Here is a 12,528-nt window from a genome sequence, read left to right on the forward strand (position 1 = left end):
CTAACTCAATCCAATAGCTTAACTCTTACTTTAAGTAGTCCATTCATTTGCTTGTACAATTGACACAATTAACTTTTAAGCTATGAAAATTATTGAATATTTCTATGATCACATCTGGTCATGTTCTACATGAACAAGCTAAGCTCCAAAAGATTCATAAAGGTAAATTAGAAAGGGGAAAAACAGTATCTAGTTCTTAAATGATTAACAACTCTGAGATCACTATCGCCTGCATAATACGATTGATGAACTGGTAAAATAACTGTAAATAACAACCCAAGCCTTGGCAGTAATGTTTACCCTTAAACATGACCAATGAAAGAACTCTTGATGAGTTTCAAAACTAAAAAATGGCATTCATCGCAGAATAAACTACGAGGGTTTTCACTAGAGTGATTTATACATTTTCTGTATGGAACTGTATTGGCTACAAAAGAGCAAGGGACGAGATAAATATAATCCCCAAACACCACATTACCTTTGGTTCCTCCTCCTATCTCATCCTTACTATAGCTACCTCTAGCTGCATTATAGGCTGTGAGGTTCTTGACACATGAAACGTGCCAGAATCAGTTACGCCAACTGTTTAACTTCTTTGCTTCAAAGGAGGCACCATCATTGAGCATGTCTTGTGCATCAGTTTCCATGCCAAGCTTGGATAGGGCAAGAGCCTGCATATAAAATGCAGTAGGCCACTCGGGCAAGCACACCTGGGCTTGCATAGCGTCCCTTAGTGCGAGTTCTGGTTGGCCATTCATCATGTAGGAAAGGGCTCGCCTCACGAAAACAGTGCCAGAAGGAACAGACATCATTGATACTAACTGTTGGGAAAAAATAAACTGGACAAAGTTAGGCATACACATTAAAATGAGCTTAAGATAAATAATAGATTCGATAGAACATTGAGTGATTCATGAGACAAGTATTATACTTTGAAATTCGGTCGGGGGGAGGGGGTAAGTGTCAAGTTACAACACATCTGTGCTAAAACATAGAAAGGAGTTGTCCTCAGAATTGGAAAAAACTTTGCCCTTTAGAGAAGTTGATAAAGTTTTAGCAAAACTGAAACAGAAAGTAGGCCAATTAATTTGGGATTAGACATAGTAGCTAATTACGGAATCAAGGTCAGCAGACCAAAAGACCAGACACTCTGATGACCACAACCAGAAGCTGCATATGAGAGCACGATAGATTGATTGCAATACCCAGGTTCCCACTTCTAAAGGCAAGAAAGGTCTCAATACTTTTCTATCAAGCTCATACCATTTTTTTCGTTGATAAATTCAAGCTTCATACCATTCTCTCTTTTCCTGTTATCCCCATTCTTTCTCTGGGGATGGATTCTAGTGAGCAGATGACCGGAAGTTCTGAGCAGAATTTTTGCAAGAAGAAAAGGTTTACATAAACAATCAAGCTAGCTGGATCTAACAATCAGCACTCTCAAATCACCGGAAGAAGTTCTCCCTCCAAACAAAAATTAGAAGTCTCTAGTGTGCAAAACATCCCATGTTACTATTTCACGTGAATGTAACAGATGAACCTAGGAGCAGATGAATAAAAATGGCAATTTTCTAAAGCGGTTGAGAATAAAGCAATTCTATCCACGTGTAACACCCAAGAAATTAAGTGAATATGAGCAAACAGAGTAGATTACCTTAGAGTAATAGTCAACTGCATTCTTAAAATCCTTGTCCCGAAAAGCAATATCCCCAAATTTCTTGGTATTCAACATATCTTGAACTTGTTGTGTCCATTCTTGGAATGAGAGCTTTACAAAAGTTAAGGTAGCAAGTATGTCAAATCTCCACCAAAAAAGAACTAGATGAGATTTCTCTTTCATATAAATTGCTTAACTTCTTTTAATGAATGATAAATGCTTAAACTGGAGGACAAGAAGAAAAAGGACCAACATGAGAAAATACAAGAAAGCTATGAGAAAAGAAACACATTGAATGCCATAAGAGGACAATTAGTCTTTTTCTTATTGTATATTACACCCCATGTCGTGATCTTTATGCATCAAGTTCGATGATTTCCAAGTACCCTTTACATCACTAAAAAGTAATAACGAGTGAGCTCACCTCATTTTCAGCACCCTCCTCATCTTTATAACCTGTTTTGAGCAAGATATCATGGACAGCAGTGAGGTCCATCCTCGCACAAGCCTTTCCTAGAGGTGAGAGCATGGTTGGAAGCACCACTGGAGTTTTTATTAGACCCATCAGGACATGTGACGCGGCCTAAGATAAACAATGTGCAGAAATACTTTAGATTCTAGAACTTGGGATCAATCCATCAGAAATATAGGGAATGTTGCATCAAGATCAAGATGTTCTAATAAGCATACCTCCTTCTGCTTTTGAAGGGGCTCCACTGCATTTAGAATGAACTTAATTTCAGGTCGATCCCTTGCCTCATATTGGAGACACTTTGAAGCAAGTTCAACCAATGCTGTTGCATCTTCATTGGCATATTGTCCTTCCAAGGATGAATCCATTAATAACAATACATTTTTACCCCTAATTAAGTCTAGTGCCTGGAAAGAGAGAAAAGTCCAAGAACAGTGAGACAATGCAAGCAAGAGGAAGAAAATACTTGGTACAGTTCCTGACAAAAACAAAAGGGCAAAGCGAGCATATAAATGGTCGATCATTAGGCAATAAACAGTCCATAATGTGTGATCAACACGTACCCCTCATTGACCAAGTATAACTTCGCCTCATGTATCGGATACTTATTTTATGTCCGACTTCAATACAACATTCGGAGGACAACAACAAAAGCTTACTTATTCATGCAACACTCATTACAATTTTTGCATATAAATAGAGAAGAATAATTGAATTTTACAATCAGTGTAACCCTCTAGACAACATAGGCACAACAATAGGTAATTAAAATTACCATCAAATAGTAAAAGTCAAGTACTTAATGATTCAGTGGTGACAGTCTTCACTGGGTCTGATTATCAAGTAACCAATAGTAATAGAGTGAAACAGCTGTAGATCTAGTTTCTGACATCCTTGAGAGATTCCAGATGCAATAAGTAAACAATTATAAACGAAAAAAGAAATTGAACCAAAGGTATTTGAAATTTTCAAGGATTCAGAGTACATTACATGGCTTGGTGGGATATGTTTTCCACTCAGCAGGTCCAGCAGAACAGTCCCATAGCTGTACATCACACTTTCTGCGATTACTCGGCCTATAAATAAAAATTGAAGGGGAAAAAAGAGAAAGGGAAGAAGAAAACAAGTTAGGGAACTGATAGAGAGAGAAATTAATGGGGAAGCCAAAAAGTGAAAGGTGAAACAAGGTAGGAAAATGAACATGGTCCCGATGTTGTGAAGAGTATTTCACATCAACTATGACAAATAAAATAGTTTTGCCAAGAGTTCAACCAACCCACAAGTGGGTAGTGTAGTCACAAAAGAACCTCTATTTACTATATACATGAAGAAATGAGTCCGAACAAGACTAGCTACACATCCTTCTTTTTTCCAGAGTAAATTCCCAAGGGTAAATGGTGCACGGGTCAATACTCAGTCTCCACTTAAATATGAAGCTTCCGTTCACAGTAGTGATTGAACTTGTTAGCGCACCTAATCCATACATCAAAAGTAGCACTCTTACCACTTAGACAAAATTGAGGTTAATATTTTTTTTCCCAATAGGATGATGAGGGTTAATATTATCATTTTAGAATTTCTAATCCAAGAATTATATCATGACAACTGCCAGAACAACAGAGAATGCTTATACTTATTTTCACAAGAATATTTTTTGGATTAAGCAAAGAGAGGATTATTTTGACGTGTAGCAGAGAATGCTTATACTTCTATGCAATTGGTTCTCTGTAATAATCAAAAATCTCAAAGCATTTTTAAATGACTACCAGTTCATCCATCTATAATGTGGTGTTTAGTGATGTGTATACCTGTGCGCAAAAACTCAGGAGGTGTATAAGCAAGATTGGTGCTATAGCTCTTTCCATCTCTGCTATTTTTCATTAGACCAAAACTAGACAATCGAGGGTCACCTTCCTGAAATATCAATTAAATTAAGCAAATTCAAGAACAGACCACCCAAAACTGATGGTATCAAGATGTTGCAAAACCATACATTAGAACAAAAAAATGATCACTTCCTGCAACCTACTTGTACAAGAATCAATGCTATCTAATTCCTTTCAAATAAAAGAACCAGAAAATGAATTAAAATTATCCTGATTTTATGTTTGAATACCTCATCAAAAAGAATTCTGTAAGCATTCAAATCATGATATATTTTTCTGTTTTCAGTATTGCAATGATCCAGAGCCTGAGCAATATAGTATGCAACTCTTACTCGCATCTCCCACGGCAACGGTTGTTTCTCCCCTGCACCACCAAAAGACATGCATGCTAATAAGAAACCTGAATGTGTAGTGATTAAAATATAGAACTGCTCACAAATCTAAAATTAATTTTAGCTTCATCTTCCGAGATGTTGTATACATGCTTAAAAATGTATAGAGAGCAAAAGATACTTATAAAAGGTAAGTGAAGGAGCTCTGGAGATTTGAAAGTATGGAAGGCGTTAACAGAATGCATCTATAAAGTCCATACTATTTTTTAGCATATTGAACAGTTAAATGTGTGCTAACCCTGGAATAAGCTTTAATACACGCCAACTCTTAGTGTGTTACTAGACAGCCATGTAATTGCTTAATTATTTTATCTATTGACAAGTATTTCATTATTGCAAAAAAGCACAGTGAAAATTGTACCAGCTGCTTACGCAAAAGTACTACCTTTACTGCTCCACAGAGTCTTCGTATTATTCAAAATCATACTTTACCATTTCCTGTTGTCTTAAGTCAATTTCCAGACAGAAGACTGACTGAATTACCATTTGATTGAGTTTGAATAGCTAAACTTAAGTACCAATCAAGTCCTCTGCTATGCTGATATCATTGAAACTTACTTCCAGTTCTTCCCATCGCTTGTCAATATTCGGACGAAGTCAAGTTTTGTTAATGTTTCTTCCCATGTCTTACAGCATTGTTTGGTGCATTCGAGGCTCTTTATTCATCTTAAACGTGAACTATTCAAAATAGTATTGACAAGCTATGGGAAGAACTGGAAGCAATCAAAATGTGAGTCCAATTTTTATAAAAAGAAGAACTCTTCTCAAGCTAATCACTCATGTAGCCTTATAATTAACTCCACACGACTAATCTCAAAGCTATGATGTTATGTCAAAAGATCAGTTCGATTGTTAGTTATAAAGTTCACCAAGTTGATGCAGTAGCCTGACTTCTGAGGAAACAGAATTAGCAGTCATAACCTTAACGATTAGTGTAGCACCGCAAGCTTTTAGCAGGAAGCTCTTGCAAGTTGCACTTACTGATGTCAAATAAACGTCAAAGGTCATGAAGCCTTACTATGGCATGACCTTGGAGTTAGAGATCAAAATTAGTATCATTAATTTAATTATATAAAAATCCATCACCAAATAAAGTACGCGGAAAAACCCGGAATCGCACCATTAAAATAGCACAAAAAATGGTTCTCCTTTTTTCAATTCAACATTCAAAAGTTCTAGACCAGGCAAAAGACTAAACCATACAGTGGAAGAGATGCTTCGAGAGAGTATCATTAGGCATGTATTCTGCAACCAATAGGCGCTCATCTCCCTCTGCACAACAGCCAATTAGATTCACCAATCTCTTATGCCGAACCTTGCCAACTCCAGCTGCCTCTGCCTGCAGTACATGAGTAGGACTAAACCAAAAGATCATAGAGACAACTGACTGAACAAGCAAAGATATTCTGATATTGGAGTTCTACATCTTACTTGTAACTTGCATGCATATACACAACGTTTTACAAACTAATTGTATTTAAAACATGGCATTAACTGATACCGAGTGTTTTGGGAACTAGAAACCAAATGACAATATAGGAAACTGGGGTGGAAGTGGTATTCGTAGTGTCCTTCTTAATGAAGGCTAACAGAGATCAGACTAAAGCAACAAAAGAATGAAAGAGATAAAGGACAAGATGTTGTCAGTTACTAATTATAGCGTCTCAATGAAGTCATGTCGAATTTAGAGCACAAGATTTAATCTAAGCCCTTCTCGTTCATCAATGAAAATGGCTTAAAGGACCAAAACTATATAATCTACAGACTTGTAATCAGATTTACCACAAACTGTTGGGCATCAGGCCACGATTGTCTGGAGAAGCGCTTGATGGCAGCTAGCCTGTTGCTACGAAGCTTCCCTCTGTAGACAACATTGGGAGCTTTCTCACCACTTTCAGAAACTATTAATTCACTGCTAAAGCCATTTGTTGCTGCCCGGAGTTCCGCAAGACTAAATTCCTTGAATGCAGGCACTTGATCTTGGTCTACTTGATCCCCATTAGCTTCATCAACAACACAGGCAAATTAAACAAAGAAATTGATTACAGATAAAAGTCATAAACCACAACAATTACATTGCTAACATTTTCCCATATACTTAAACTTGAGAATCTTAGCTCAGGCACATATAGTCCTGTCTTACCTGCTTGTTTAAGGATACAAAAACAAGAAACCAGTAATAACCACAGCAACTTTAGTACTAATCAGAAACCCTACATATAAAAAAGGAAAAGAATAGAACTAAACCAAATAAAATCTCAGCTAAAAATCAGTGGAAGGAAAAATAAGCAGCAGGACAAGATGACAAACAAGGAACATTCCACAAAATTCATGGATCAAAACTCCCAATATAAGCTAAAAAAAAAAAACAGTACAGTTAGAAGAAGTAGATGAGCAAATAACCAAAATAGGAAGACAAATTAAGTAAAATCCAGATCAAAGATTAAGCATGCAATCAACAAAAACTCAAAAACCAGCAAGTAAAAACCTCCTCCTCCCCCCCACCCCCACCACACAAACAGATACACCAAGAACACACAGTAGAAAACCACTGTAACTATACAATAAACTAACTAAAATGAAGAATACCAAGATCTGTTTTTGAGTCATCTTGAGAAGGTTCTTTATCAGGGGACTGAACATTTACAGTTTTGGACTGTAAACAGCCCATTTTTCATCAGCTCACATAGACAAAAATAGACACTCACTAAACTCTTTAACTCAAACACACAAGAATCAAGAATGGGTGTTTGAAAAAATCAAATCTTTTTGTTAGATAAGTAAAAGGGATAACAAATATGAGCTAGATAGTAATGATTAGTGAAAGTAATGGAAGAAAGTGAGAACACAAAAAGGAAAGAGAGGCCGCCAAAGAAGGAGACACCGAGAATAGAGGGGTTTAGTCACATGATAAGTTGATGATCAGCACGTGAAGAGAGAGACACTCCAACAACAACGTGGGGTGGGACTTCTGTTGGACTTTGCCTTTAAATGCTTTTTAACACTTCTCACCATCAAAACAATTTTCTTTGTTTCGCTCACCATTTTTCTCGTTATATAATGTCACATATAAAATATTTTTAACAAAATTTTTAATTTCGCTACTCAATTCGAACAGTATAGTAATGTGAACTGTTAATGTAGCCATTTTCAGAGGGGTACTGTTGCAGTGTGTGGGAGAGACGTGTAGGCGGCACCCGACAGTGAAGTAAAAAAAAGTTTACAGAGTTTTTGCCTTTTTAATACTAAGAAATTTAATGCAAAGGAAAAAAAAAAAAAAGATACTTCAATTTTACTAGTATTACTTTTTCTTTTTTCTGCTATTTGTCCATTGAATATTCTATTACTATCAAAAATACTTTTTGTGTTCTAATAAAATTGGATCTTTATTACTCTCTCTTCCTTTTGTTACTTTTTATCTTCAAATTTTATACAACAATTACTATTATGATTTAACGTCAAGCAAGTTAAGTGGATTTCTATTAGTGCTAAAATAATTTTATTTCTAAAGAATGCAGGACCTATAACAAATATATAACAATGTGAAAAAGTATATATGATCAATTTATTGGTATAATTATGTATATTTCGATATAACGACTTTAAATTTATATCAGGTTCATATAAAGTTGAAATTAAATATATAGATCGATAAATTTATCTTTATATCGTAATTTTTTACAGGATATTTTATTTGGACATTACTATTTAATGTGTATTTATTTTTAACTTTTTCACATATTTATCCACTTTAAAACATTTTATGATATATGTAGTTTGAAATAGGTTTGAACTTGAAACAAAAACAATATAAACTTGAATTATATGAAATTTTAAATATTTAATCAAGTCAATTATAATTTTTACTCTATAAATATAATTTAGATGATGATTTCAAAAACAAGTGATGATTTCAAAATCAAATGCGTATGAACTTTTTTTCAATAGCCCAAACACTGGTTGATAATCATCATTTTTATGGGGCTTGAGATAAGTCTGTGAGCCCATACCCTGTCCATGACACAACTAGCAAATCCATCCCAAGTCCTAACTAAATATGTTGATATGGATAAGTTTAAACGGATATATATATCTTTAAATTATCGTAAATTATATACAATTATCGTCTGTTATACTTTTAGGATATTGATGCCCCTATAGTTCAAAAACTAGAGCATATACCATTTGTACTAACGGAAATACATGTATCATAATCTTATCCGCCGATCCGATATTTATTAGATAACGAATTGACAGATAAGATTGTGTCACGTGTTGTTATTTAGTTTTCCGTTAGAGTGAAGGGCATATATGCTCTAGTTTTTGAACGACAGAATATCAATATCTCAAAAGTATAACGGAAGATATCTACATATCATATACGATGATTCAAGAATATAATTATCCTTTTTCCATGTATATACACTCATCGATAAATTATGACACGTGCTAATTTATAATTTCCTTGTAAAAGTAGGTATTTACATATACTTTTGTAAAGTTAATGTGATGTAATATAAGAAAGTTAAATGTTGCATATGATTGAATGTTAAGTTGTTCATTTAGAAATTTTGCTCAATTTTACTTAATACACTTATTTTAATACTTAGTATACTACACTAAGTTCTGGATTAGCCACTTCTTTCTTTTTAGTACTCTCATTTCATTAGGCTGATTATTGCAAGATTAGTATAATGCAATTCCTTATAATTATTTTATTAAGTAGAAACAAATTGGCATAGTTCATGTGATATGTGGCGAAGCATGTTCGAAGAATTTTGCACACAACTGACACTAATTATTGGAGACTCCCGTTATTTTATTTCACTAGTTAATGAATTGTATATGATGATAAATTAATAGATCAAATTAAATGATATCACTATACTTTGATTTAATTGTGTCCTGTAGCAAACTATTTGTTTGTAGCCTCTCTCCCTCAAACTCTTGCTCGTCACCCTCTCTTTCTCTCGCTCCCTCTCGCTTTTATACAAACACAAATGTATAAAATGTGTTTGTGTTTGTATAAAGCGAGAGAAAATTGTATATTTACACATATTTTCGTTCCCCTCTCCCATATCTCGCTCGCTACCCTTGCTTATAGAAACTGAAACAAAATGTATAAATTGTGTTTTCATTTGTATAAAGCGAGAGAAAATTGTATATATACACATGCAAATACATATATCTTCGTCCTATACACTTATAAATATACAAATACAAATATTCTCTGTCCAATTTTCTTTTGTCTTTCTCTCTTTTCTCGTTTTATACATACACAAATTATACAATTTATCTTTTGTATACAACTGTTTTCTTTTGTTTATGTATAGCGAATTATACAATTGGTTTGTTTGTATATATATAATGAATTATACGAGCTTTTTTTTTATATGTATAGCAAAACATACATATTTATATTTTATATGAAACATAATTATACAAAATATAGCTATAACATACAAATATAATTTGTATATTTGCTATATAGGAAAGTTACTCTTTTTCTAATCCATTAATTTATAAGACAAAAATTAGTGCTACAAATGCAAATGGACCAACACTAATGGGCTTCTTCATCCCAAAGGAAAATAGAGTCCAAACTCTAAAAGTTGAATGTGTGGTTCATATCTATGGAAAAGGTCTCATCATGATATGTCACAAATTCAAAATTATGATGGATTCATACACCTATTTTAGTACCGAGGAAAACTTTTTAAAATTGTTCTTTTTTATATATAATTTTTAAAAAATGAAGAAAATAACCAGTTTAAAGGAAGTAGAATTTCCAAAATTCGTTTTCAAGTTTATCATCTTTTCCTAATTCATTGAAATCTTACTTCTGAATCTATCACTAATCATATTCAAGTTAATTATAAACAAATGCGTTTGATACATTATTTTCTTACTTAATTATCATACCGTGAAAATAAAAATTTAGTTTATCTTTCGAGAAAATATTTTCATTTTGGATCAAACACACCCTTAAACCTAGAGTGAAATAGGGAAAATATAAAAGTTATTCTGAAAGAGACAACTATACACTTTAATTTTCCAACCAATGGACATAATCACTTATTCTTATTTAAAAAGTGAAATTATTATCCACCTAGTGGACCATAAATAATTCATTAATGTGTGAAAGTTGAATACTACCTCCACATCAATATCCACATAGGAAAACTTTATAAATTCTTTATTTTATTTATAAAATTTGCCTAAGTGCATCATCTTTATCACCCACACCAAGAAAAGTCACAATCTGAAAGTCAGAAGGGGACATAAATTAGAAAGTGAATTCATTAATAACTCCCAACTATTAAAAGATTTCAACATGGTCTTGTCTTCTCTTCATTTTTTTCTAACCCAAATTTTGTTACATATTTTATATCCCCTTTTATTCGATAATACTTATTTACTATATTAAAAATAAGTATCTAATAATAGAATAATTTATTATTTTATTATTAATTATAAAATAAATATCTTTTTATTTATAATTTTATAAAAGCATATCAAATGAACAACTGTTATTGAACAAAAAAAAGCAGTAGTATATACTTTGAATTGATCTTATTGAACCGTGCACGGAAGATTCGTTTGTTCTTTATTTGACAAATCTTTCGTATTTTAAGTCTTCTTTGTCTATCATAGAGGGGCACAAAATGTAACTATATCAACTTTTGTGTATATTTATGTAACTATTCTTTTAGTTTATTTTTTGGCCTTTTATTTTCTGAATTAGAACGAGTTGAGAATGTTTTGTTAACATATAATTTTTATTTTGGGCCCGTTTGGTCATATATTTTTTAAATAATATTTAGGAAAAAATTTACTAAATATTATTTATAAACTTTGCTATTATTTGATAAATAGTTTTGGTAAATATTTTAAATTTTCAAATACTAGTTTTTCTAGTATTTGGGTCAAATTTCATTATTTGGGATATTTTAAAAATTGAAAGTTTATCTCGAATTTTTGTCTTTTACAAAAACACCTTCTATAGTTGTTCCTTACGTTGTATTACATAATTTTTTACATTAATTTCAAAATAGTGATGAAATATTCGGTGAATGTGAAATGATAATATGATTATTGATGAAAATGATGAATAATCGGCTCAAGATAACAAAGTCATCGTTTTTTCTACTTCAAATGTATGAAATGATGCTTGTTGCACTCACTCAGAATTACCACAATGCTCTAGTGTCATGGACACTATTTGTTATTGTTGTAACAAAGATCCAATTGACTTGTAATACAAACTTATGGTTAGTTTTGATATTTTCAAAACTTCTGGGTATAAATCATATTTTTTGAAAAAAGTGAAATATATTTCCCAAATACTATGGTCAAACACATGGTGAAATTAATTTTCACCCAAATACTCTCTCCGTCCGGTATTGTTTGTCATGGTTTCTATTTTTAGAGTCAAACTGTATAAACTTTGACTAGCATTTTAAGATGTATTTTTCAACATATTAATATGCAAAAAATATAATTTATAGTACTTTTCATATAGTTTTAGAATATCTAATTTTTTTTATTTAAAATATCGAATAAATGTGATCTAATTTAACTTTGAAAATTAGTCAAATTGACTTTCGAAAAGCGCAACATAACAAACAATTCCGGACGGAGGAAGTAATATTTCTTAAGAATATTTGAAAATCTATGGTCAAACGCTAGCTTAGGGTCTTGTTTGGAAAGTCACCTAATAATTAGAATTGTGTAATTATTAAAATAATAATTAACAACCTAGTAATTATATTTATGTGTTTGATTGTCAATGTGTAATTACACTGCAATTGCACATGTTTAATTTGAATGTCTTAGTATACTTACACATGTTGTGTTTGGATGCACAATTGCAATCATAAAAGTTTATTAAAATTTCAAAAATTAAAATTAATTATTCAAAATTTATACTATACAAATAAGAAACTCTATAAATAATATTAAATTAAATATTTAAGATATATATATATATATATATATGTATATATATATATATATATATATTACTTAATAAACATATGTTCATAATTAATATTATTAAAAAAATTAATGATTTATATTTTTTTTAAATTAATATATTTCAATTGAATTGATCAAACTAAA

The 12,528-nt window shown here is 32.1% G+C and overlaps 1 protein-coding gene across 1 annotated transcript; it reads right to left on the minus strand.

The window, feature by feature from the left end:
* Window positions 1-214: 214 nt before the first annotated feature.
* On the minus strand, window positions 215-7,373 carry LOC107007861 (serine/threonine-protein kinase BSK2). Its single transcript, XM_015206672.2, has 10 exons — window positions 6,997-7,373; window positions 6,190-6,410; window positions 5,611-5,746; window positions 4,246-4,379; window positions 3,938-4,043; window positions 3,120-3,205; window positions 2,348-2,536; window positions 2,082-2,240; window positions 1,655-1,768; window positions 215-821 (listed from the first exon to the last, which is right to left on the minus strand). Exons 1-10 carry the CDS (start codon window positions 7,076-7,078, stop codon window positions 570-572), a joined length of 1,479 nt encoding a protein of 492 aa, XP_015062158.1. The 5' UTR covers window positions 7,079-7,373; the 3' UTR covers window positions 215-569.
* Window positions 7,374-12,528: the final 5,155 nt, after the last annotated feature.

Source organism: Solanum pennellii, chromosome 1, assembly GCF_001406875.1.
Source record: "Solanum pennellii chromosome 1, SPENNV200".
In the NCBI taxonomy this organism is placed as follows: Eukaryota; Viridiplantae; Streptophyta; class Magnoliopsida; order Solanales; family Solanaceae; genus Solanum; species Solanum pennellii.

What these genes read in the sequence shown, in the direction of transcription:
- LOC107007861 (XM_015206672.2), bottom strand. Translation starts at nt 7,078, where the DNA reads ATGGGCTGTTTACAGTCCAAAACTGTAAATGTTCAGTCCCCTGATAAA. An exon ending in CTGATGCCCAACAGTTTGTG is followed by an intron (nt 5,747 to 6,189) that starts GTAAATCTGATT and finishes CATGTACTGCAG; the next exon opens with GCAGAGGCAGCTGGAGTTGG. An exon ending in CCCTTCAAAAGCAGAAGGAG is followed by an intron (nt 2,241 to 2,347) that starts GTATGCTTATTA and finishes TGTTTATCTTAG; the next exon opens with GCCGCGTCACATGTCCTGAT.